Raw genomic sequence first — 26,139 nt, 5'->3', positions numbered from 1 at the left:
ACAACGTTCTGCTGCGCTTCAACAAGGTTCTGCTGCACTGACCAGGGTTCTTACCTGTAAATCTCGCTGCACAAAACGAGCCACAGACTCTGTGAGCGGCTCGTCTGAGCCAAAGCAGCGACCTCTGCACATTCTGCGAAGGGAGAAACTGCCTGTGACTTTGCGGTCGTCACCGCCAACAGAACAGCTGCCGTACAGGACCGCACAATTCAGAAACACTACGTGGAGACGAGAAAGCAGAAGGAAACAGAATTGAAGTCCTTCATCTGTCCCGCACGGGGAAACTGCAGGGTCGCAGCAGCAAGAAACGGAGACAGAAAAGTAGAACAACACAAAGCCCAGCCATACAAGGAAAAGTTAAATATAGTTTGTATGTAAAATTAGACATTATTACATAACAGAAATATACTGACCGACACAACTAATCATTAAATTTAAATTAAATATAACGGAAATACAATCGAAGACACATAATTAAGTAATAGATAGAAGCTGACAGATATAAATCAAATATAATTTACATAAAGATCCAAGACAGATATAATGAAATAAATAACAGATATAAAGATATACATTAGCAGATACAAAGAGATAATTACGGTATAAGTTTAGGACGGGCAGACATGAACACTATACTAATAACAGATATAAGTTCCATATAATTTAAATCTCCATTCAGACAGACAGTGAGTGGTGATGAGCACATGAGGGGAGACACTGAGGAAGTCCCGTTTCCATCCTGAACCCTCACCTTTCCACATCTTCTACAATAAACACTACATCAATCGCTCAAAGGGAGAATCAGACACATCACGGAATAAAAACTCTACAACGTCTTTGTCTCTGCTCTACAAACACACACTGTCACCAGTAATGACGTAACAATTCTTCTCATGATACACACTTCAAATTGTTCTCAATTAAATTGCAAATATATCAAAAAGTGTTTGCTGTGTAGCCATGGCCACGTCTGACCTCTGAACTCGAGTCCTCCGGGTCCACAGCCTCTCTGAGCTGCAGCGCGTTAAACCCGTTAACTCAAGAGGCAAAACTATTCTGATCATGAACGTACAATCATATTGTTCAACCAATTTACTACAGTTTTATGTTAAGTTTTTTTAAGGTGTTTCTGCCGTGTTGAGACTATGGATTCTGACAGCTCTCCTTCAAGTGGGACACTTTCCTCCCTCCAGCAGTAGAGTCCCGACGGCTCTGGTCCTGCTCCACTCAGTGTCGCCGTCTGTCCCTCTGCTGTGTCCTCCAGAGAGGACACAGCCCGGCCGTCCTCCTCCCCATGAGGGTCCAGCATCAGCTCAGACCTCCACAGCAGCAGGTCCTCCTGCGGCGGCGTCTCGCCTGCCGGAGACTCTGGTTCTGCAGCGAGACGCCGATCGGCTGGAGAGGAAAAGCTGCGTGACTCTGAATGTGCATTAAAGAGTGAACGCCACGATTCTGCTCTCTGCTGCTCGTTTGGCCGATCAAAAAGTGTTTTTCTATCGTTTTCATTCGTTCCCTCTAATGTACCCACGTTTCATTCATGAGTTCATTTGCATACCCATATATGGCACCAGGGGGTGGAGTTGGGGGGATTGTGGGTGGGGTCGGCCACCGTCACGTTCTCCGCAGGATTGGAAACCATGACTTGGAAATTGCGAACAGCTGTGCTGCTGACTTTTTTTGGCTCAGAAATTTTTTTTGTGGACAGAAGTTTGCGTTGCGTTCCCGCTCCATGACTGTCAGAGTTTCCCGCAGAGTTTCAGAGGTGAAGCCCCAGAGCTGCTTTGCTGATGGTCCAACGCTGAGCGAGGGAGGAGTCTTCTGGTGTTGACCACGCCCCCTAAAGGAGAACGACCCCCACTGGAACCCTGCAGGTGGACCTGTGATCTAGAACCCAGAACCAGCTTGTTTAATTGGGAGTGCAGTTTCCATTTCAGGCACTAGAGGTCAGTGTTCCTCTGTTCACCTTGAGGTTCCACATCATGAGAACTGAAGACTCCAGACACCACGTTCTAGACAGAACCGAGTCTTCGACTGTTTCTCTTCCAACTGTGAGGTTGGAATAAATCAACCTCCAGGAAGCAACAGGTCGGAGAACCGCCAGGTTCTGAGGGGACCGGAGAACCGCCAGGTTCTGAGGGGACCGGAGAACCGCCAGGTTCTGAGGGGACCGGAGAACCGCCAGGTTCTGAGGGGACTGGAGAACCGCCAGAATCTGAGGGGACCGGAGAACCGCCAGGTTCTGAGGGGACCGGAGAACCGCCAGGTTCTGAGGGGACTGGAGAACCGCCAGAATCTGAGGGGACCGGAGAACCGCCAGGCTCTGAGGGGACTGGAGAACCGCCAGGTTCTGAGGGGACTGGAGAACCGCCAGAATCTGAGGGGACCGGAGAACCGCCAGGTTCTGAGGGGACCGGAGAACCGCCAGGTTCTGAAGGGACCGGAGAACCGCCAGGTTCTGAGGGGACCGGAGAACCGCCAGGCTCTGAGGGGACCGGAGAACCGCCAGGTTCTGAGGGGGCCGGAGAACCGCCAGGCTCTGAGGGGACCGGAGAACCTTCCTCCTCATGGAGGGTCGGCCACTGACTCAGATGGAAGGGTGAGGACAGCAGACCTGTATTAGAGACTCTGCCCCCCATCAGGGACTCCGAGGCCCACATCATCAGACCCGGACTGGGTTCTGTCCCGAGTTCTTCCCGGGTTCTCTCCTGGTTCTGCTCCTCTCATGGAGAAGTGAAGGACGTCTGGAGAGTGAAAGTGAATAAAGTCACATCACGAAACAGCGGAAACCCAATGGTTTCCACGGCGACGATGCAAAGTGTTCTGGATCCCAGAGACTGAGAACTGTGGACAGGAAGTGAGGAAAGTCAGACGGTTCTAAAGGTTCTGGGACTCTTTCTTTGATTCTCTCCATTTATCTTTCTTCAGTCAGTTTTTTCTTCCGTTTTTTTATTTTTCATTCTTTTTTCTACTATAACTCTGCTGACATCTGGTGGACACACGAGGAACTGCACTGACAACACATTAACATGTACACACACACACACACACACACACACACACACACACTGCCTCTAGTTAAACATTCTCTCTCTCTTTGCTCTGACCTTCTGTTGTTTTCTGCTCCAATGTTGATTCAGAGATTCACTGATGAAGCCATCTGTTAGGAGGAGGAGGGGGAGGAGAGGAGGAGAGGAGGAGGAGAGGAGGAGGAGGAGAGGAGGAGAGGAGGAGAGGAGGAGAGGAGGAGGAGGAGGAGGAGGAGGAGGAGGAGAGGAGGAGGAGGAGAGGAGGAGAGGAGGAGAGGAGGAGAGGAGGAGGAGGGGGAGAGGAGGAGGAGGAGGAGAGGAGGAGGAGGAGGAGAGGAGGAGCAGGAGAGGAGGAGAAGAGGAGGAGGAGGAGAGGAGGAGAGGAGGAGGAGAGGAGGAGGAGAGGAGGAGAGGAGGAGGAGAGGAGGAGGAGAGGAGGAGGAGAGGAGGAGGAGGAGAGGAGGAGGAGGAGAGGAGGAGGAGAGGAGGAGGAGAGGAGGAGGAGAGGAGGAGGAGAGGAGGAGGAGAGGAGGAGGAGGAGAGGAGGAGGAGAGGAGGAGGAGAGGAGGAGGAGAGGAGGAGGAGAAGAGGAGGAGGAGGAGAGGAGGAGAGGAGGAGGAGAGGAGGAGGAGAGGAGGAGAGGAGGAGGAGGAGAGGAGGAGGAGAGGAGGAGGAGGAGGAGGAGAGGAGGAGGAGGAGAGGAGGAGGAGAGGAGGAGGAGAGGAGGAGGAGAGGAGGAGGAGGAGAGGAGGAGGAGAGGAGGAGGAGAGGAGGAGGAGAGGAGGAGGAGGAGAGGAGGAGGAGGAGGAGAGGAGGAGGAGGAGAGGAGGAGGAGGAGGAGGAGGAGGAGGAGGAGGAGGAGAGGAGGAGGAGGAGGAGAGGAGGAGAAGAGGAGGAGGAGGAGAGGAGGAGGAGGAGGAGAGGAGGAGGAGGAGGAGGAGGAGGAGGAGGAGAGGAGGAGGAGAGGAGGAGGAGAGGAGGAGGAGAGGAGGAGGAGGAGGAGAGGAGGAGAAGAGGAGGAGGAGGAGAGGAGGAGGAGGAGGAGAGGAGGAGGAGGAGGAGGAGGAGGAGGAGGAGGAGGAGAGGAGGAGGAGAGGAGGAGGAGAGGAGGAGGAGAGGAGGAGGAGGAGAGGAGAGGAGGAGGAGGAGAGGAGGAGGAGGAGGAGAGGAGGAGGAGGAGAGGAGGAGGAGGAGGAGGAGGAGGAGGAGGAGGAGGAGGAGGAGAGGAGGAGGAGGAGGAGAGGAGGAGAAGAGGAGGAGGAGGAGAGGAGGAGGAGGAGGAGGAGGAGGAGGAGGAGGAGGAGGAGGAGGAGGAGGAGGAGCAGGAGAGGAGGAGGAGGAGGAGAGGAGGAGAGGAGGAGGAGGAGGAGAGGAGGAGAGGAGGAAGAGGAGGAGGAGGAGGAGGAGGAACAGGAGGAGGAGGCGATCTTGGCTCCTTCACAATAAAATTCTTCACAGAAAAAGCTTATCAGACTTTTATTTTCCAGCAGCTTCAAACCAGGAGACACCAAACATTTCACTTTCCCTTCTTTCCAGATGCTTTTATTCTGACATGATTCAAACAGGAAGTGTCTCTGGGGGAGTGTTCCTGTTCCTGCAGGTCTCTGGGACTGTTCCTGCAGGTCCCTCCATCACTGTCCACCTCCTGTCCCCATGAAGACAGTGTTGATGGGAGGCAGCAGGTCGGAGGACACCGTCCCACGCTGCTGCAGCATCAGGCTGTCCTGCGAGGCGAATGGAGACGGCAGCCCGAACAAACAGGGACCTGAGCACAAGAAACAGACCCTCAGGTCAGATCCAGGTCAGACCAGACCGTCAGGTCAGATCCAGGTCAGACCAGACCGTCAGGTCAGATCCAGGTCAGACCGGACCCTCAGGTCAGATCCAGGTCAGACCAGACCGTCAGGTCAGATCCAGGTCAGACCGGACCGTCAGGTCAGATCCAGGTCAGACCAGACCGTCAGGTCAGATCCAGGTCAGACCGGACCGTCAGGTCAGATCCAGGTCAGACCGGACCGTCAGGTCAGATCCAGGTCAGACCGGACCCTCAGGTCAGATCCAGGTCAGACCGGACCCTCAGGTCAGATCCAGGTCAGACCAGACCGTCAGGTCAGATCCAGGTCAGACCAGACCGTCAGGTCAGATCCAGGTCAGACCGGACCGTCAGGTCAGATCCAGGTCAGACCAGACCGTCAGGTCAGATCCAGGTCAGACCAGACCGTCAGGTCAGATCCAGGTCAGACCGGACCGTCAGGTCAGATCCAGGTCAGACCGGACCGTCAGGTCAGATCCAGGTCAGACCGGACCGTCAGGTCAGATCCAGGTCAGACCCAGGTCAGACCGGACCCTCAGGTCAGACCGGATCATCAGGTCAGATCCAGGTCAGGCCGGACCATCAGGTCAAACAGGGATGTTCTCTGTTCCAGTCGTCTTGAAATTTCCAAGTTGTAAAATCTACTTTACCTTCTTTATTCTGATTTCGAGGTCGGAAAACTTCCAGTACGGTCATGTTTCCTCTGCAGGTGTCGACTCTATTCCACTCGTCTCTATTCCACTTGTCTCTATTCCACTCGTCTCTCTTCCACTCGTCTCTATTCCATTCGTCTATTCCACTCGTCTCTCTTCCACTTGTCTCTATTCCACTCGTCTCTCTTCCACTCGTCTCTATTCCATTCGTCTATTCCACTCGTCTCTATTCCACTCGTCTCTATTCCACTCGTCTCTCTTCCACTCGTCTCTATTCCACTCGTCTCTCTTCCACTCGTCTCTCTTCCACTTGTCTCTATTCCACTCGTCTCTCTTCCACTCGTCTCTATTCCATTCGTCTATTCCACTCGTCTCTATTCCACTCGTCTCTCTTCCACTTGTCTCTATTCCACTCGTCTCTCTTCCACTCGTCTCTATTCCATTCGTCTATTCCACTCGTCTCTATTCCACTCGTCTCTCTTCCACTCGTCTCTATTCCACTCGTCTCTATTCCACTCGTCTCTATTCCACTCGTCTCTCTTCCACTCGTCTCTATTCCACTCGTCTCTCTTCCACTCGTCTCTCTTCCACTTGTCTCTATTCCACTCGTCTCTCTTCCACTCGTCTCTATTCCATTCGTCTATTCCACTCGTCTCTATTCCACTCGTCTCTATTCCACTCGTCTCTCTTCCACTCGTCTCTATTCCACTCGTCTCTATTCCACTCGTCTCTATTCCATTCGTCTATTCCACTTGTCTCTATTCCACTCGTCTCTATTCCACTCGTCTCTCTTCCACTCGTCTCTATTCCATTCGTCTATTCCACTCGTCTCTATTCCACTCGTCTCTATTCCACTCGTCTCTCTTCCACTCGTCTCTATTCCACTCGTCTCTATTCCACTCGTCTCTATTCCATTCGTCTATTCCACTCGTCTCTATTCCACTCGTCTCTCTTCCACTCGTCTCTATTCCACTCGTCTCTATTCCACTCGTCTCTATTCCATTCGTCTATTCCACTTGTCTCTATTCCACTCGTCTCTATTCCACTCGTCTCTCTTCCACTTGTCTCTATTCCACTCGTCTATTCCACTCGTCTCTATTCCATTCGTCTCTATTCCACTCGTCTCTATTCCACTCGTCTCTATTCCATTCGTCTATTCCACTTGTCTCTCTTCCACTCGTCTCTATTCCACTCGTCTCTATTCCATTCGTCTATTCCACTCGTCTCTATTCCACTCGTCTCTATTCCACTCGTCTCTCTTCCACTCGTCTCTATTCCACTCGTCTATTCCACTCGTCTCTATTCCACTCGTCTCTATTCCACTCGTCTCTCTTCCACTCGTCTCTATTCCATTCGTCTATTCCACTCGTCTCTATTCCATTCGTCTCTATTCCATTCGTCTCTATTCCACTCGTCTATTCCATTCGTCTATTCCACTCGTCTCTATTCCACTCGTCTCTCTTCCACTCGTCTCTATTCCACTCGTCTCTATTCCACTCGTCTCTCTTCCACTCGTCTCTCTTCCACTTGTCTCTATTCCACTCGTCTCTCTTCCACTCGTCTCTATTCCACTCGTCTCTATTCCACTCGTCTCTCTTCCACTCGTCTCTCTTCCACTTGTCTCTCTTCCACTCGTCTCTATTCCACTCGTCTCTATTCCACTCGTCTCTCTTCCACTCGTCTCTCTTCCACTTGTCTCTATTCCATTCGTCTCTATTCCACTCGTCTATTCCATTCGTCTATTCCACTCGTCTCTATTCCACTCGTCTCTCTTCCACTCGTCTCTCTTCCACTCGTCTCTATTCCACTCGTCTCTATTCCACTCGTCTCTCTTCCACTCGTCTCTCTTCCACTTGTCTCTCTTCCACTCGTCTCTATTCCATTCGTCTCTATTCCACTCGTCTATTCCATTCGTCTATTCCACTCGTCTCTATTCCACTCGTCTCTATTCCACTCGTCTCTATTCCACTCGTCTCTCTTCCACTCGTCTCTATTCCACTCGTCTCTATTCCACTCGTCTCTCTTCCACTCGTCTCTCTTCCACTTGTCTCTATTCCACTCGTCTATTCCACTCGTCTCTATTCCATTCGTCTCTATTCCACTCGTCTCTATTCCACTCGTCTCTATTCCATTCGTCTCTATTCCATTCGTCTCTATTCCACTCGTCTATTCCATTCGTCTATTCCACTCGTCTCTATTCCACTCGTCTCTCTTCCACTCGTCTCTATTCCACTCGTCTCTATTCCACTCGTCTCTCTTCCACTCGTCTCTCTTCCACTTGTCTCTATTCCACTCGTCTCTCTTCCACTCGTCTCTATTCCATTCGTCTATTCCACTCGTCTCTATTCCACTCGTCTCTATTCCACTCGTCTCTCTTCCACTCGTCTCTATTCCACTCGTCTCTCTTCCACTCGTCTCTCTTCCACTTGTCTCTATTCCACTCGTCTCTCTTCCACTCGTCTCTATTCCACTCGTCTCTATTCCACTCGTCTCTATTCCATTCGTCTATTCCACTTGTCTCTATTCCACTCGTCTCTATTCCACTCGTCTCTATTCCATTCGTCTATTCCACTCGTCTCTATTCCACTCGTCTCTATTCCATTCGTCTATTCCACTCGTCTCTATTCCACTCGTCTCTCTTCCACTTGTCTCTATTCCACTCGTCTATTCCACTCGTCTCTATTCCACTCGTCTCTATTCCACTCGTCTCTATTCCATTCGTCTATTCCACTTGTCTCTCTTCCACTCGTCTCTATTCCACTCGTCTCTATTCCATTCGTCTATTCCACTTGTCTCTCTTCCACTCGTCTCTATTCCACTCGTCTCTATTCCATTCGTCTATTCCACTCGTCTCTATTCCACTCGTCTCTATTCCATTCGTCTATTCCACTCGTCTCTATTCCACTCGTCTCTATTCCACTCGTCTCTATTCCACTCGTCTCTCTTCCACTCGTCTCTCTTCCACTCGTCTCTCTTCCACTTGTCTCTATTCCACTCGTCTCTCTTCCACTTGTCTCTATTCCACTCGTCTCTATTCCACTCGTCTCTCTTCCACTCGTCTCTCTTCCACTCGTCTCTATTCCACTCGTCTCTCTTCCACTCGTCTCTATTCCACTCGTCTCTCTTCCACTTGTCTCTATTCCACTCGTCTCTCTTCCACTTGTCTCTATTCCACTCGTCTCTATTCCACTCGTCTCTCTTCCACTTGTCTCTATTCCACTCGTCTCTCTTCCACTCGTCTCTATTCCACTCGTCTATTCCACTTGTCTCTATTCCACTCGTCTCTCTTCCACTTGTCTCTATTCCACTCGTCTATTCCACTTGTCTCTATTCCACTCGTCTCTATTCCACTCGTCTCTATTCCACTCGTCTCTATTCCATTCGTCTATTCCACTTGTCTCTCTTCCACTCGTCTCTATTCCACTCGTCTCTATTCCATTCGTCTATTCCACTTGTCTCTCTTCCACTCGTCTCTATTCCACTCGTCTCTATTCCATTCGTCTATTCCACTTGTCTCTCTTCCACTCGTCTCTATTCCACTCGTCTCTATTCCATTCGTCTATTCCACTCGTCTCTATTCCATTCGTCTATTCCACTCGTCTCTATTCCACTCGTCTCTATTCCATTCGTCTATTCCACTCGTCTCTATTCCATTCGTCTATTCCACTCGTCTCTATTCCACTCGTCTCTATTCCACTCGTCTCTATTCCACTCGTCTCTCTTCCACTCGTCTCTCTTCCACTCGTCTCTCTTCCACTTGTCTCTATTCCACTCGTCTCTCTTCCACTTGTCTCTATTCCACTCGTCTCTATTCCACTCGTCTCTCTTCCACTCGTCTCTCTTCCACTCGTCTCTATTCCACTCGTCTCTCTTCCACTCGTCTCTATTCCACTCGTCTCTCTTCCACTTGTCTCTATTCCACTCGTCTCTCTCCACTTGTCTCTATTCCACTCGTCTCTATTCCACTCGTCTCTCTTCCACTTGTCTCTATTCCACTCGTCTCTCTTCCACTCGTCTCTATTCCACTCGTCTATTCCACTTGTCTCTATTCCACTCGTCTCTCTTCCACTTGTCTCTATTCCACTCGTCTATTCCACTTGTCTCTATTCCACTCGTCTCTATTCCACTCGTCTCTCTTCCACTTGTCTCTATTCCACTCGTCTCTCTTCCACTCGTCTCTATTCCATTCGTCTATTCCACTCGTCTCTATTCCACTCGTCTCTATTCCACTCGTCTCTCTTCCACTCGTCTCTATTCCACTCGTCTCTCTTCCACTCGTCTCTATTCCACTCGTCTCTATTCCATTTGTCTATTCCACTCGTCTCTATTCCACTCGTCTCTCTTCCACTTGTCTCTATTCCACTCGTCTATTCCACTCGTCTCTATTCCACTCGTCTCTATTCCACTCGTCTCTATTCCATTCGTCTATTCCACTCGTCTCTATTCCACTCGTCTCTATTCCATTCGTCTATTCCACTTGTCTCTATTCCACTCGTCTCTATTCCACTCGTCTCTCTTCCACTCGTCTCTATTCCATTCGTCTCTATTCCACTCGTCTCTATTCCACTCGTCTCTATTCCATTCGTCTATTCCACTTGTCTCTATTCCACTCGTCTCTATTCCACTCGTCTCTCTTCCACTCGTCTCTATTCCATTCGTCTCTATTCCACTCGTCTCTCTTCCACTTGTCTCTATTCCACTCGTCTATTCCACTCGTCTCTATTCCACTCGTCTCTATTCCACTCGTCTCTATTCCATTCGTCTATTCCACTCGTCTCTATTCCACTCGTCTCTATTCCATTCGTCTATTCCACTTGTCTCTCTTCCACTCGTCTCTATTCCATTCGTCTATTCCACTCGTCTCTATTCCACTCGTCTCTATTCCATTCGTCTATTCCACTCGTCTCTATTCCACTCGTCTCTATTCCATTCGTCTATTCCACTTGTCTCTCTTCCACTCGTCTCTATTCCACTCGTCTCTATTCCATTCGTCTATTCCACTTGTCTCTCTTCCACTCGTCTCTATTCCACTCGTCTCTATTCCACTCGTCTCTATTCCACTCGTCTCTCTTCCACTCGTCTCTCTTCCACTCGTCTCTATTCCACTCGTCTCTCTTCCACTCGTCTCTATTCCACTCGTCTCTATTCCACTCGTCTCTCTTCCACTTGTCTCTATTCCACTCGTCTCTCTTCCACTTGTCTCTCTTCCACTCGTCTCTATTCCACTCGTCTCTATTCCACTCGTCTCTATTCCTCGTCTCTATTCCACTCGTCTCTCTTCCACTTGTCTCTATTCCACTCGTCTCTCTTCCACTTGTCTCTATTCCACTCGTCTATTCCACTTGTCTCTATTCCACTCGTCTCTATTCCACTCGTCTCTCTTCCACTTGTCTCTATTCCACTCGTCTCTCTTCCACTCGTCTCTATTCCATTCGTCTATTCCACTCGTCTCTATTCCACTCGTCTCTCTTCCACTTGTCTCTATTCCACTCGTCTATTCCACTCGTCTCTATTCCACTCGTCTCTATTCCACTCGTCTCTATTCCATTCGTCTATTCCACTCGTCTCTATTCCACTCGTCTCTCTTCCACTTGTCTCTATTCCACTCGTCTATTCCACTCGTCTCTATTCCACTCGTCTCTCTTCCACTTGTCTCTATTCCACTCGTCTATTCCACTCGTCTCTATTCCACTCGTCTCTATTCCACTCGTCTCTATTCCATTCGTCTATTCCACTCGTCTCTATTCCACTCGTCTCTATTCCACTCGTCTCTCTTCCACTCGTCTCTCTTCCATTCGTCTATTCCACTCGTCTCTATTCCACTCGTCTCTCTTCCACTTGTCTCTATTCCTCTCGTCTCTATTCCACTCGTCTATTCCACTCGTCTCTATTCCACTCGTCTCTATTCCACTCGTCTCTATTCCATTCGTCTATTCCACTCGTCTCTATTCCACTCGTCTCTATTCCATTCGTCTATTCCACTTGTCTCTCTTCCACTCGTCTCTATTCCACTCGTCTCTATTCCACTCGTCTCTCTTCCACTCGTCTCTCTTCCACTCGTCTCTATTCCACTCGTCTCTCTTCCACTTGTCTCTATTCCACTCGTCTCTCTTCCACTCGTCTCTATTCCACTCGTCTCTCTTCCACTTGTCTCTATTCCACTCGTCTCTCTTCCACTTGTCTCTATTCCACTCGTCTCTCTTCCACTCGTCTCTCTTCCACTCGTCTCTATTCCACTCGTCTCTCTTCCACTCGTCTCTATTCCACTCGTCTCTCTTCCACTCGTCTCTATTCCACTCGTCTCTCTTCCACTCGTCTCTATTCCACTTGTCTCTCTTCCACTTGTCTCTATTCCACTCGTCTATTCCACTTGTCTCTATTCCACTCGTCTCTATTCCACTCGTCTCTATTCCACTCGTCTCTATTCCACTCGTCTCTATTCCACTCGTCTCTATTCCATTCGTCTATTCCACTCGTCTCTATTCCACTCGTCTCTCTTCCACTCGTCTCTATTCCACTCGTCTCTCTTCCACTCGTCTCTATTCCACTCGTCTCTCTTCCACTCGTCTCTATTCCACTCGTCTCTCTTCCACTCGTCTCTATTCCACTCGTCTCTCTTCCACTCGTCTCTCTTCCACTCGTCTCTATTCCACTCGTCTCTCTTCCACTCGTCTCTATTCCACTCGTCTCTATTCCACTCGTCTCTATTCCACTCGTCTCTATTCCACTCGTCTCTATTCCACTCGTCTATTCCACTCGTCTCTATTCCACTCGTCTCTATTCCACTCGTCTCTATTCCACTCGTCTCTATTCCACTCGTCTCTATTCCTCTCGTCTCTATTCCACTCGTCTATTCCACTCGTCTCTATTCCACTCGTCTCTCTTCCACTCGTCTCTATTCCACTCGTCTCTATTCCATTCGTCTATTCCACTTGTCTCTCTTCCACTCGTCTCTATTCCACTCGTCTCTATTCCACTCGTCTCTCTTCCACTCGTCTCTCTTCCACTCGTCTCTATTCCACTCGTCTCTCTTCCACTTGTCTCTATTCCACTCGTCTCTCTTCCACTCGTCTCTATTCCACTCGTCTCTCTTCCACTTGTCTCTATTCCACTCGTCTCTCTTCCACTCGTCTCTATTCCATTCGTCTATTCCACTCGTCTCTATTCCACTTGTCTCTCTTCCACTTGTCTCTATTCCACTCGTCTATTCCACTTGTCTCTATTCCACTCGTCTCTATTCCACTCGTCTCTATTCCACTCGTCTATTCCACTCGTCTCTATTCCATTCGTCTATTCCACTCGTCTCTATTCCACTCGTCTCTATTCCACTCGTCTATTCCACTCGTCTCTATTCCACTTGTCTCTCTTCCACTTGTCTCTATTCCACTCGTCTATTCCACTCGTCTCTATTCCACTCGTCTCTATTCCACTCGTCTATTCCACTCGTCTCTATTCCACTCGTCTCTATTCCACTCGTCTATTCCACTCGTCTCTATTCCATTCGTCTCTATTCCACTCGTCTCTATTCCACTCGTCTCTATTCCACTCGTCTCTATTCCACTCGTCTTTCTTCCACTCGTCTCTCTTCCACTCGTCTCTATTCCACTCGTCTCTCTTCCACTCGTCTCTATTCCATTCGTCTATTCCACTCGTCTCTATTCCACTTGTCTCTCTTCCACTTGTCTCTATTCCACTCGTCTATTCCACTTGTCTCTATTCCACTCGTCTCTATTCCACTCGTCTCTATTCCACTCGTCTATTCCACTCGTCTCTATTCCATTCGTCTATTCCACTCGTCTCTATTCCACTCGTCTCTATTCCACTCGTCTATTCCACTCGTCTCTATTCCACTTGTCTCTCTTCCACTTGTCTCTATTCCACTCGTCTATTCCACTCGTCTCTATTCCACTCGTCTCTATTCCACTCGTCTATTCCACTCGTCTCTATTCCACTCGTCTCTATTCCACTCGTCTATTCCACTCGTCTCTATTCCATTCGTCTCTATTCCACTCGTCTCTATTCCACTCGTCTCTATTCCACTCGTCTCTATTCCACTCGTCTTTCTTCCACTCGTCTCTCTTCCACTCGTCTCTATTCCACTCGTCTCTCTTCCACTTGTCTCTATTCCACTCGTCTCTATTCCACTCGTCTCTATTCCACTCGTCTCTATTCCACTCGTCTCTATTCCACTCGTCTCTATTCCATTCGTCTATTCCACTCGTCTCTATTCCACTCGTCTCTATTCCACTCGTCTATTCCACTCGTCTCTATTCCATTCGTCTCTATTCCACTCGTCTCTATTCCACTCGTCTCTATTCCACTCGTCTCTATTCCACTCGTCTCTCTTCCACTCGTCTCTATTCCACTCGTCTCTATTCCACTCGTCTCTCTTCCACTCGTCTCTATTCCACTCGTCTCTATTCCACTCGTCTCTATTCCACTCGTCTCTCTTCCACTCGTCTCTCTTCCACTCGTCTCTATTCCACTCGTCTCTATTCCACTCGTCTCTCTTCCACTTGTCTCTATTCCACTCGTCTCTCTTCCACTCGTCTCTATTCCACTCGTCTCTATTCCACTCGTCTCTCTTCCACTTGTCTCTATTCCACTCGTCTCTCTTCCACTCGTCTATTCCACTCGTCTCTATTCCACTCGTCTCTATTCCACTCGTCTCTATTCCACTCGTCTCTATTCCACTCGTCTCTATTCCACTCGTCTATTCCACTCGTCTCTATTCCATTCGTCTCTATTCCACTCGTCTCTATTCCACTCGTCTCTATTCCACTCGTCTCTATTCCACTCGTCTCTATTCCACTCGTCTCTCTTCCACTCGTCTCTATTCCACTCGTCTCTATTCCACTCGTCTCTCTTCCACTCGTCTCTATTCCACTCGTCTCTATTCCACTCGTCTCTATTCCACTCGTCTCTATTCCACTCGTCTCTCTTCCACTCGTCTCTATTCCACTCGTCTCTATTCCACTCGTCTCTATTCCACTCGTCTCTATTCCACTCGTCTCTATTCCATTCGTCTATTCCACTCGTCTCTATTCCACTCGTCTCTCTTCCACTCGTCTCTATTCCACTCGTCTCTCTTCCACTCGTCTCTATTCCACTCGTCTCTATTCCACTCGTCTCTATTCCACTCGTCTCTATTCCACTCGTCTCTATTCCACTCGTCTCTATTCCACTCGTCTCTATTCCATTCGTCTATTCCACTCGTCTCTATTCCACTCGTCTCTCTTCCACTCGTCTCTATTCCACTCGTCTCTATTCCATTCGTCTATTCCACTTGTCTCTATTCCACTCGTCTCTATTCCACTCGTCTCTATTCCATTCATCTCTATTCCACTCGTCTATTCCATTCATCTCTATTCCACTCGTCTATTCCATTCGTCTATTCCACTCGTCTCTATTCCACTCGTCTCTATTCCACTCGTCTCTATTCCATTCGTCTATTCCACTCGTCTCTATTCCATTCGTCTCCACTCTTGTTGACTTTTATTTCCTGGACTCGACTCGTCTGGACTCTCCTGACATGTTTGTGTTTCCCAGAGAGAAAACAACCTGGAGCTGTGTTTCTCGGTCTCTGTTCCTTGGTGTTTTAAACCCAGGTGCCCCAGGTTCTGTTTGTGGGCGTGGCCACGTTGCAGACTGTGATTGGCTCAGAGAATCGTCCCCGTGTCATCACGGTGATCCACACGGAGTAAATAAAGTGTGCTGCTGCTTGGATAGCGGGGATCAAACCTGGTACTGCTCCGCTGTGCGCCTCGCTGAAGAAGCCTCCCGCCGCCTTCCTGCCGCGGTCGTCCAGAATGTTGAGCGGATCGTGGACCTCAGAGTAGGTGGAGTTAAACGGGCGGAGGTTTCCCACGGTGCTGATGACCGACACGTGTTGCTCCACCAGCCGTGAGCCATCGGCGTAGCTGCCGCCACAGCTGCTGCCGCCGCCGCTGCCACCATAACTGCTGCTGCCGCCACAGCTGCTGCCGCCGCCGCTGCCGCCACAACAGCTGCCGCTACAGCTGCTGCCACCGCCGCTGCCGCCACAGCTGCTGCCGCCGCCGCTGCCGCCATAGCTGCTGCTGCCGCCACAGCTGCCACTGCCGCTGCCGCCATAGCTGCTGCCGCCGCCACCACCGCTGTTGCCATAGCCACCACCACCGCCATAGTAACCTGAGGCAGAACAGCAGTTTGGAGCTGAGCTTGTTTGCTTTTTGAAGTTGATGCTCTTTTGTTTAGACCGTTGGAAGATGAAGAGAATTCAAGAACCACTGTAGGCCAGACCACGTCCCTGGAGGTCTGGGACTGAGACCACCCCATCACCACCTGCTCTAGTGGGAAGGGACATGGAGAGTCCAGGGAGTCATCACAGTCGCTGTCAATGTCGTCGTAACCATCGTCCTCACCATCACGGTCCCCCTTGGAGTGGTACTGCGGGGGGTCTGACTGTGCCAAGTGGTACCGTGGGGGTCTGACTGTGCCAAGAGGTACCGCAGGGGTCTGACTGTGCCAAGCGGTACCGTGGGGGGTCTGACTGTGCCAAGCGGTACCTTGGGGGTCTGACTGTGCCGAGCTGACTGATCAGTGGTACCGCAGGGGGTCTGACTGTGCCGAGCTGACTGATCAGTGGTACCGCAGGGGGTCTGACTGTGCCAAGCGGTACCATGGGGGTCTGACTGTGCCGAGCTGACTGATCAGCGGTACCGCGGGGGGTCTGACTGTGCCAAGCGGTACCATGGGGGTCTGACTGTGCCGAGCTGACTGATCAGTGGTATCGCGGGGGTCTGACTGTGCCTTGCGGCACCGCGGGGGTCTGACTGTGTCAAGCGGTACCGCGGGGGTCTGACTGTGTTGAGCGGTACCGCGGGGGTCTGACTGTGTCAAGCGGTACCGCGGGGGGTCTGACTGTGCCGAGCGGTACCACGAGGCTCTGACTGTGTCAAGCGGTACCGCGGGGGTCTGACTGTGCCGAGTGGTACCGCGGGGGTCTGACTGTGCCGAGCGGTACCGCGGGGGTCCGACTGTGTTGAGCGGTACCGCGGGGGTCTGACTGTGTCGAGCGGTACCGCGGGGGTCTGACTGTGCCGAGCGGTACCGCGGGGGTCTGACTGTGTCAAGCGGTACCGCGGGGGTCTGACTGTGCCGAGCGGTACCGCGGGGGTCTGACTGTGTTGAGCGGTACCGCGGGGGTCTGACTGTGTTGAGCGGTACCGCGAGGGTCTGACTGTGTTGAGCGGTACCGCGGGGGTCTGACTGTGTTGAGCGGTACCGCGGGGGTCTGACTGTGTTGAGCGGTACCGCGGGGGTCTGACTGTGCCGAGCGGTACCGCGGGGATCTGACTGTGCCGAGCGGTACCGCGGGGGTCTGACTGTGTTGAGCGGTACCGCGGGGGTCTGACTGTGCCGAGCGGTACCGCGGGGGTCTGACTGTGCCGAGCGGTACCGCGGGGGTCTGACTGTGCCGAGCGGTACCGCGAGGGTCTGACTGTGCAGACGTACCTTTCTGCTGTCAAACAGTCTCTTGATCATCTGGGAAGCAACAGCGATCAGGTCATCCAGGTTTTCTGGGAGGACCAGTATGGACAGGAGGTTCTGCACCAGGTCGGCGAGTCTGCTGAGGTCCCAGTTCCTCTTAACCGCCAAGGCCTGGAACTCACGGGCGGAATCCACCATGTGATGAGCCATCTGCTGGAGCTTCCCGAGTGCCAGGGACACCCTGATGCCCAAAAACCTGTTCTGGTAATCCCAGGTGAGACTCCTGGAAAGGGTCTGCAGGGACTGACAGGAGAGTCCTAGTCCTCCGTGGTCCAGGGTTCCATGCTCCTCGTCAGACGGGAGAGGAAGACTTGGAGCAGTGGAGCAGGGCGGGGCAGAGGAGGCGTCCAGGCGGCGGGGGCAGCCCCAGGAGCAAAGGAGGCCCATTCTCCGAGCTGGTGGCACTCAAGGCACTCTGTGACGCCCCGGTACCGGGAGAAGACCTCCTGCAGGTCTGATTCCTGCTCGGCGAGACGGCATTCCTGTGCCGCCATTGCCAGGTGCACTATGAGTCCACTGAGTTCTTTATGGGGTTCCACTTCACTGTTAAGAACCGAGGAGAACCCAAACGCAGACTCACATAGGAAGCTGAGTTTGAGATTATTGATTATTGAAGTGATTATTGATTATTATTGAAATCCAAGCAAAGGTGTCCAAAGCACAGACCATGAGCAGAGCTCGGGCCAAAAACTGGTTCCACACCGGATCAATCAGGAAAACCAGGATCTCAAGCAGAACAAACCAAAGAGGCAAAACCTGATCCAAGATTCCAGAAAGTCCAAAACACAAAGATGCAGGATGAGAGAGAGACAAAGGAACACTGATGACAGAACACAGAAGCCTGAGGGAAGAAGGCTGGTATACACTGGGAAGGGGGAGTGGGAGGCGTTTCTTACCGCCATATGTCTGGCCCTGACACCCACCGCCCAGGTTCAGTTCCGTCCCCATGAAGCCGAACGCCTCTGATGAGTCCAGACTCTGAGAGTCCAGTCCCTGTTCAGTCTGAACCAGGTCAGAGTCTGAAGGGTAGCCGGATGTGGGTTGGACCGCAGAGCCGTACGCTGCCGGCGAGCAGGTGGACCCGCCCACAGGGGGGTGTGCAGCTGCAGGGTGAGGGCCGTAGAACTCTTTATTCAGCTGCTGCTCACTGAAGGAGGGGTAACGAGACGGGGGGCATCCCAGAGAGGAAGACTGGGACTGGATGTAAGAACCACAAGGATTCTGGTTCTGAAGCCTGAAACAGGAAAATAAATCCAATTTCACTTCATGAGGAGATACATTAATATGTTGATCGACTGACCAATGGACCGACTAACCAACGAACCAATGGACCAACTGACTGACTGACCGACAAACCAAGGGACTGAATGACTGACTGACCAATGGACCGGCTGTCTTAAAAACCAATGGACCAACTGATTGACTGACTGACTGAGTGACCAATGGACTGACTGTCCGACAAACTAATGGATCAATTGATTGACTGGCTGACCAAAGGACCTGCTGACTAACCAACTAACTGAGAGAAGAATGGACCAACTGACTGACCAAAGAACCAATGGACCAACTGACTGACTGACTGACCAATGGACCGACTGACCAACGAATCAATTGACCAACTGACTGATTGACCAACAGACCGACTGACCAAGGAACCAAAGGACCAAATGACTGACTGACTGACCAATAAACCAATGGACCAACTGACTGACCGACAAACCAATGGACCAACTGATTGACTGACTGACCAATGGACTGACTGACTAACCAAAGGACCTGCTTTACTGACCAACTACCTGGAGAAGAATGAACCCACTGACCGACCAATGAACCAATGGACCAACTGACCAACGGACCGATGGATTTACCAACTGACTGATCAACAGACTGACCTACCGACTGATTGACCAACAGACCAACTGACTGACCAGCCGAGTGACCAACTGACTGAGCAACAGACAAACCCACCAATCAAGCGACCAACCAACACACCAACAGACCAATGTACCAAACGACCAATGGACTGACCGATAAACCTAACAACCAACTGACTGACTGATTAATCAACTGACCGACTGAGTGACCAACCCATCAAGCGACTGACCCAGTGACCCATCGACTGAGTGACCAACCTTCCAGGCAACCAACCAACGGACCAACCATCTGGCCAACTGACCAACCAAACAACAGAGTGACTAATGGACCCTTCAACCAACCAACAAACCAGCCAAACAACCACTGAAACACATAAATAAATTAATCAACCAGCCAAATAAATCGTTGTTCCATGGATCAATCATGGCTGACCTGAGAGCTGTGTTGTAGCTCGGGATAGAGGATCCACTGGCCGGAGGAAAATAAGTGGGCCTGGTCTGAGGTAAGTAGTGGACCAGGGTTTCTGGGTAAGAGGAGCAGGGTCCGGGCTGGGCCACACTGAGGGAGGAGAGGCAGGAGGTGGAGGTGGAGGAGGAGGAGGAGGAGGATACCAGGGGCCTCCCTGCCATTGGTCCCTGGTTGATAACAGAGCCTCGGTGCACTAAAGCTGCAGGGGAGATGGGAGGCGTCATGAGGGGGCCGTGAACCTGAGACAAGTCCAGGTGAGTACCTGAGAGACAAAGAGGAGGGCAAAGAGAATCAGTGACGGTACCACCAGGGTTCTTTCATCCAGGGACACTTAAAACATGTGAAAAAAGAGAAAAGGTCATCCATCCATCCATCCATCACTCAACCATTCAACCATGCTCCATCCAATACCTAAAAACCATTACCGCCATCCATCCTCCAACCATACACCATCCTCCATCCATTCAATCAATCCATTATCTAACCATCCATCCATCCATTCATTATCCATCCATCCATCCATCCATCCATTATCCATCCATCCATCCATCACTCTACCATTCAATCATGCTCCATCCATTACCTAAAAACCATTTGTATTTGTATTTTATTTATTTGAAAGGGGACAATGCATTTTAAAATTACAGCAAATGTACAATATTGTGCACAGACTTTACAAAACATAGGATTGCAGCCATGGGTCAAACCAACCGTCCACACACCACATTCATTCAGCAACACAACACTCTCCATCCCTTATTAAAATATAACAAATCCAATTTAAAATCATTTGCACATATAACAATAAATAAATAACTTAAAATACCTCCCTCTCCCACACCCTCCTATTAAACCTCCCACCCATGTCCACCCTCCCTCGTCTCTACTGAACCACCTATCTTCGACCCACATTTTTCTTCCCTCGCCCCCAAGCCCACCGCCTTCCTCCCTCACCCTTCTCCACCCCACGACCCACTGTTATTCCACCCTCACCCACCTTCTAAACCAACACCCCCTCCCTTCTTCCCATCTTAAAGGACCTGTATCCTGCTTTTTTAGCTCGTCCAAACCCTGGAAATGGCATTAACATGGTCATAGTTTATTTTTGGCACTAAGGAAAAGTCATTTTGTGTGAAATAAAAGATTTTCTGGGGCTAATTCTGAAACCTGGAAGAGAAAACGCTCTGTTTCACTGAATCCCGCCTCTCCCCCTGTGGACTTTGACTGACAGCTACTTCAACCAATCAGAGCTTCAAAACAAATACGCTAGCTAGCTTTAGCTCTTTAGCTCTAGCTTCTCCACATGCAAAAACATCTTTTCCTGTGAGAAACTCACCAAGCGCAGACCCTCCAGACCCTCCAGACCCTTCAGACTCTTCAGACCCTCCAGACCCTTCAGACCCTCCAGACCCTCCAGACCCTCCAGACCCTCCAGACCCTTCAGACCCTTCAGACCCTCCAGACCCTCCAGACCCTTCAGACTCTTCAGACCCTCCAGACCCTTCAGACCCTTCAGACCCTCCAGACCCTTCAGACTCTCCAGACCCTCCAGACCCTCCAGACCCTTCAGACTCTTCAGACCCTCCAGACCCTTCAGACTCTCCAGACCCTCCAGACCCTTCAGACTCTCCAGACCCTCCAGACCCTTCAGACTCTTCAGCCCCTCCAGACCCTCCAGACCCTTCAGACTCTTCAGACCCTTCAGACCCTCCAGACCCTTCAGACCCTTCAGACTCTCCAGACCCTCCAGACCCTTCAGACTCTCCAGACCCTCCAGACCCTTCAGACTCTTCAGACCCTCCAGACCCTCCAGACCCTTCAGACTCTCCAGACCCTCCAGACCCTTCAGACTCTTCAGACCCTCCAGACCCTTCAGACTCTTCAGACCCTTCAGACCCTTCAGACCCTCCAGACCCTCCAGACCCTTCAGACCCTTCAGACTCTCCAGACCCTCCAGACCCTTCAGACCCTTCAGACTCTCCAGACCCTCCAGACCCTTCAGACTCTTCAGACCCTTCAGACCCTTCAGACCCTCCAGACCCTCCAGACCCTTCAGACCCTCCAGACCCTCCAGACCCTTCAGACCCTTCAGACTCTCCAGACCCTCCAGACCCTTCAGACTCTTCAGACCCTTCAGACTCTCCAGACCCTCCAGACCCTTCAGACCCTTCAGACCCTCCAGACCCTTCAGACTCTTCAGACCCTTCAGACTCTCCAGACCCTCCAGACCCTTCAGACCCTTCAGACCCTCCAGACCCTCCAGACCCTTCAGACCCTTCAGACTCTCCAGACCCTCCAGACCCTCCAGACCCTTCAGACCCTCCAGACCCTTCAGACCCTCCAGACCCTCCAGACCCTTCAGACTCTCCAGACCCTCCAGACCCTTCAGACTCTTCAGACCCTCCAGACCCTTCAGACCCTTCAGACTCTCCAGACCCTCCAGACCCTTCAGACTCTCCAGACCCTCCAGACCCTTCAGACTCTTCAGACCCTCCAGACCCTTCAGACTCTCCAGACCCTCCAGACCCTTCAGACTCTTCAGACCCTCCAGACCCTCCAGACCCTTCAGACTCTTCAGACCCTCCAGACCCTCCAGACCCTCCAGACCCTCCAGACCCTTCAGACTCTTCAGACCCTTCAGACCCTCCAGACCCTTCAGACTCTCCAGACCCTCCAGACCCTTCAGACTCTTCAGACCCTCCAGACCCTCCAGACCCTCCAGACCCTCCAGACCCTTCAGACTCTTCAGACCCTCCAGACTCTTCAGACCCTCCAGACCCTTCAGACTCTTCAGACCCTCCAGACCCTCCAGACCCTCCAGACCCTTCAGACCCTCCAGACCCTTCAGACCCTCCAGACCCTCCAGACCCTCCAGACTCTCCAGACCCTTCAGACCCTTCAGACCCTTCAGACTCTCCAGACCCTTCAGACTCTTCAGACCCTCCAGACCCTCCAGACCCTCCAGACTCTCCAGACCCTTCAGACCCTTCAGACCCTTCAGACTCTCCAGACCCTTCAGACTCTTCAGACTCTCCAGACCCTCCAGACCCTTCAGACTCTTCAGACCCTCCAGACCCTCCAGACCCTCCAGACCCTCCAGACCCTTCAGACTCTTCAGACCCTCCAGACTCTTCAGACCCTCCAGACCCTTCAGACTCTTCAGACCCTCCAGACCCTCCAGACCCTCCAGACCCTTCAGACCCTCCAGACCCTTCAGACCCTCCAGACCCTCCAGACCCTCCAGACTCTCCAGACCCTTCAGACCCTTCAGACCCTTCAGACTCTCCAGACCCTTCAGACCCTTCAGACCCTTCAGACTCTCCAGACCCTTCAGACTCTTCAGACCCTCCAGACCCTCCAGACCCTTCAGACTCTCCAGACCCTCCAGACCCTCCAGACCCTTCAGACTCTTCAGACCCTCCAGACCCTCCAGACTCTCCAGACCCTTCAGGGGAGCCATCTTCACCGTGTGACGTGAACGTGGGAAACAGAGCGTTTTCTCGGTGGGAGGGGCTGCCTCTCTGCCTCTCTGAGCAGCACCACGAGGAGGAAAGCTCAAACACACAGGCAGGAAGGGAAAGAACGCTGTGGGGAGTGTTTGGTGAGAACAGAACTATAGAACAAGGTTAAAACATACAAACAGTGAATTTTGCCTGATGCAGCCCCTTTAATATTTACGTTTTCACACAATATTCGCCACTCTGCAATATTTAAACAGAGACTACTTTAAGGCTCAGGGCCAGTAGTACCACAGCAATAGAAAAAGAAAAAAAACAAACAAAAACACAACAACACCTTGTGCAGCTTCTTATCTTGCCTGTTCATGCAGGTCATGTGGGCATTTCTGACTGTCCCAACGCCGTAACTGTAGCTGTTAGCTGAATGAGCTGAGCGTTGGAGCTCTCTCATAGTCGCTGGTATGGCAGTCCAAGTCTGAGAGGCAGGATGTGAGATGGGAGCGTTTCCTGGATGGAATCTTACAGCCATCTCTGGAACTTGCTCTTGTTAATCCGTTTTCATTTTTTAGGACAAATTCTTTTCGAGCCGGAGGGGCTAATCCGTGGAGAGTTTTATAGACAAGGATAGAATCTGTGTGATTTATTATAATGTCCCAACTCAATATTTTATGTTTTTTTTTTTAATTTTACAATAGTGATAGGTCTTTGGCTTTCTGTCTGAGATTTTTAACCCTTGCTTGTATGCAGTCTTGATTTGTTTCAGAGTGGTCTCCAGCATGCGCCCATGATGGCTCACCGTACGCCATGTGTGAGAATCATTCTGTTGAAGTGAAGGACGGCTGATTCAGCTGTCAGGTTGTCCCTTATGAATCCAAAAGTTGATAAATTAAGTTTCATTTTGTTCACAGTCTTTTTTACTTGTTGTTTGAAACCGAGTTTGGAGTCCATAGCTACGCCCAAATATTTTAATTCATGAACATTTTCAATGTTTGTTCCTTGAATCACCACAGGTGGATTTGTCTTTTTTTGAAGCAGTTTTAGAGAAGAACACACCAACTGTTTTTGACAAATTCAACACAAGTTGTGACTCTTGTAACCACTCTGAAACTGTCCACACAGCTGAGGACGGCTCCTGAGCCGCTTGTGGTTGGTTCTTTGCATGGACATAGGCGACTGCATCGTCTGCATACATTTGACACTCTACATTGGATGGACAGCTATTTGGAAAATCATTTAAGTAGAGACTGAATGATAAAGGAGACAGGGCTGAACCCTGCGGCAGCCCTACTTCATTATAAGTTGCGGATGTGGAATCTTGAACTTTGACATGTTGTTTCCTTTGCGTTTAAGATTCCATCCATTGCACAGCGCGCACAGAGAAACTGAACTGGGACAGTTTGTTAAGTAAAATCTGATGGTTAACAGTATCGAAAGCTTTCTTGAGGTCAACAAACGCTGCCCCAACGACTCCTCCCCCGTCTGACTTCTGTTTAATCTTTTCCACAAGAAAGCATGCGGCTGTTTCGGTGGAGTGATGTTTTCTAAATCCAAATTGCATTTGATGAAGATTGAAAGGACTTTGGTTTAAATGCTTCATAAGTTGTTCGGCTATGCATTTTTCAATGAGCTTTGAGACTACTGGTATAATGCTTATTGGTCTGTAGTTGCTAATTTCGGTGGGATCTCCCGATTTAAAAATCTGTGTAATAACTGAGATCTTCCAGTAGTCTGGGAAAATACATTTATTTATTGACTCATTAATTATGTTCATGTTTGGAGAAATGAGCTGTTGTTTGAATGTTTCAATAAACATCGTATTCATCTCAAATGAATCTTTGGCTTTAGGATTTTTTAGTCCACCAATGATTTTTTCCACTGCTGACTGAGATGCTGGACACAAGTCAAAAATGGGTGCGTCGGCAATGGGAGGCACGACTTCGGGGGCAGTGCCTGCCCTCCCGATACGCTTTGTGTCAGACTGACTGAATCCAGAAAGCAGGTGCTGAGGGCTGATGCTGTCTGTACTGGATCACTGACCATCTGCCCATTTGTTCTTATTTCTTTGATATTTTTGCCTGAACTAAGATGTCCCATCAATTTCTTTATATATGTCCAAACTTCTTTGGTATTACACTTTGCATTTTTTAGTGCATTGATAAAGAAACCTGCTTTTGCAGTTTGAATTTCTTTAACCACTTTATTTCTCAGTGAGGTAAAGATTTGCCTAACAGTTGTGTTCCTGTTTTTCGGGCAACCTTTAGTGCCTGGTCACGTTGTTTCATGAATGTCCGAATTGTTTCATTTAGCCAAGATAGATGTTTTAGCGATTTTTGTCCTTACTTTTTTTACAAAGAGGTTCACTGTTTTTTGGATTACATTTGTGAATTTACACTTGTCATTTAAACCCTCTATTGAAAGGGACTCAAAGCAGTTTATGTTGTTTAGCGCAGTTCCTAAATTATTAATTTCTGATTTTGGTACTTTAACTTGTTCACTTGGTTTATTGAAGGGACGAATAAATTTACTTTTAGACAATTTTCCTGAAAAGAGAATTAAGTTATGATCTGAGAGCCCTGTCAGCATGTTATACGTTTTAGAGATCCTGTCCTTCTATGTGAAAATTAGGTCAATGCAAGTTTCTGTAGTTTTGCTTATTCTGGTTGGACTCTCTGTGAGTTGGACTAAGTCATGGTTGTCTGCAACTGATTTAAGTTTTTCCGTTTAGATTGTATGAGCCAGTCTATGTTGAAATCCCCAAATATAATTATTTCTTTCTTCCTGTTACATTGGTTTAGAATGGCCTGCAGTTCTTCATAAAAGTCATTTGAGGTGGGGGGGGGGGCTGTATATTCCTATCATTACAGGGGGGGACTCAGAAGTCCCCGGACTGTGGTTATAACTTTTTATTTTTTTTATTTTCACATTCAATCAACACTGTCACCTTCACTGAATCTCCTTCGGCTTGAATCCAGCGCTGCAGCCGGGATTCCACTGCTCCGAGCAGTCGGCAAACTCCTGCGTAACGATCGCTTTAAGAGCGTTCTTCCATTTCTTCTGCACCTCTTCCTCATCATCAAGTCTCCGCCCCTTCAGTGCCTTTTTCATTCTTGGGAAGAGACAGAAGTCGCAAGATGCTAAATGGAGGGAATACGGCGGATGGGGCAGGGCCATGCTGTTTTCCACCAGGAGCTGTTTTACCGCAGAGCCCTGTGCGCTGGCGCCTTGTCGTGATGGAGCCTCCAGCCCCCCTCCCCCACAGCGCCGCCGCTTCAGCCGGACCGCCTCCCGGAGCGCCGCCGCTTCAGCCGGACCGC

The 26,139-nt window shown here is 50.3% G+C and overlaps 1 protein-coding gene across 1 annotated transcript in view; it reads right to left on the bottom strand.

The window, feature by feature from the left end:
- Positions 1-4,657: 4,657 nt before the first annotated feature.
- The window catches only part of rfx6 (regulatory factor X, 6), a 106,391-nt gene continuing 84,909 nt past the window's right edge, over positions 4,658-26,139 (bottom strand). The window contains exons 17-21 of the mRNA XM_030087368.1: positions 19,332-19,629; positions 17,921-18,258; positions 15,558-15,662; positions 15,234-15,443; positions 4,658-4,791 (exon numbers count right to left, since the gene is read on the bottom strand). Of these exons, the coding sequence (XP_029943228.1) occupies positions 4,658-4,791; positions 15,234-15,443; positions 15,558-15,662; positions 17,921-18,258; positions 19,332-19,629 (1,085 nt within the window). The remainder of the gene's footprint in view (positions 4,792-15,233; positions 15,444-15,557; positions 15,663-17,920; positions 18,259-19,331; positions 19,630-26,139) is intronic.

Source organism: Salarias fasciatus, unplaced genomic scaffold, assembly GCF_902148845.1.
Source record: "Salarias fasciatus unplaced genomic scaffold, fSalaFa1.1, whole genome shotgun sequence".
NCBI lineage: Eukaryota > Metazoa > Chordata > Actinopteri > Blenniiformes > Blenniidae > Salarias > Salarias fasciatus.
The sequence above is the reverse complement of the archived record's forward strand: the minus strand, read 5'-3'. Positions and strand labels throughout refer to the sequence as shown.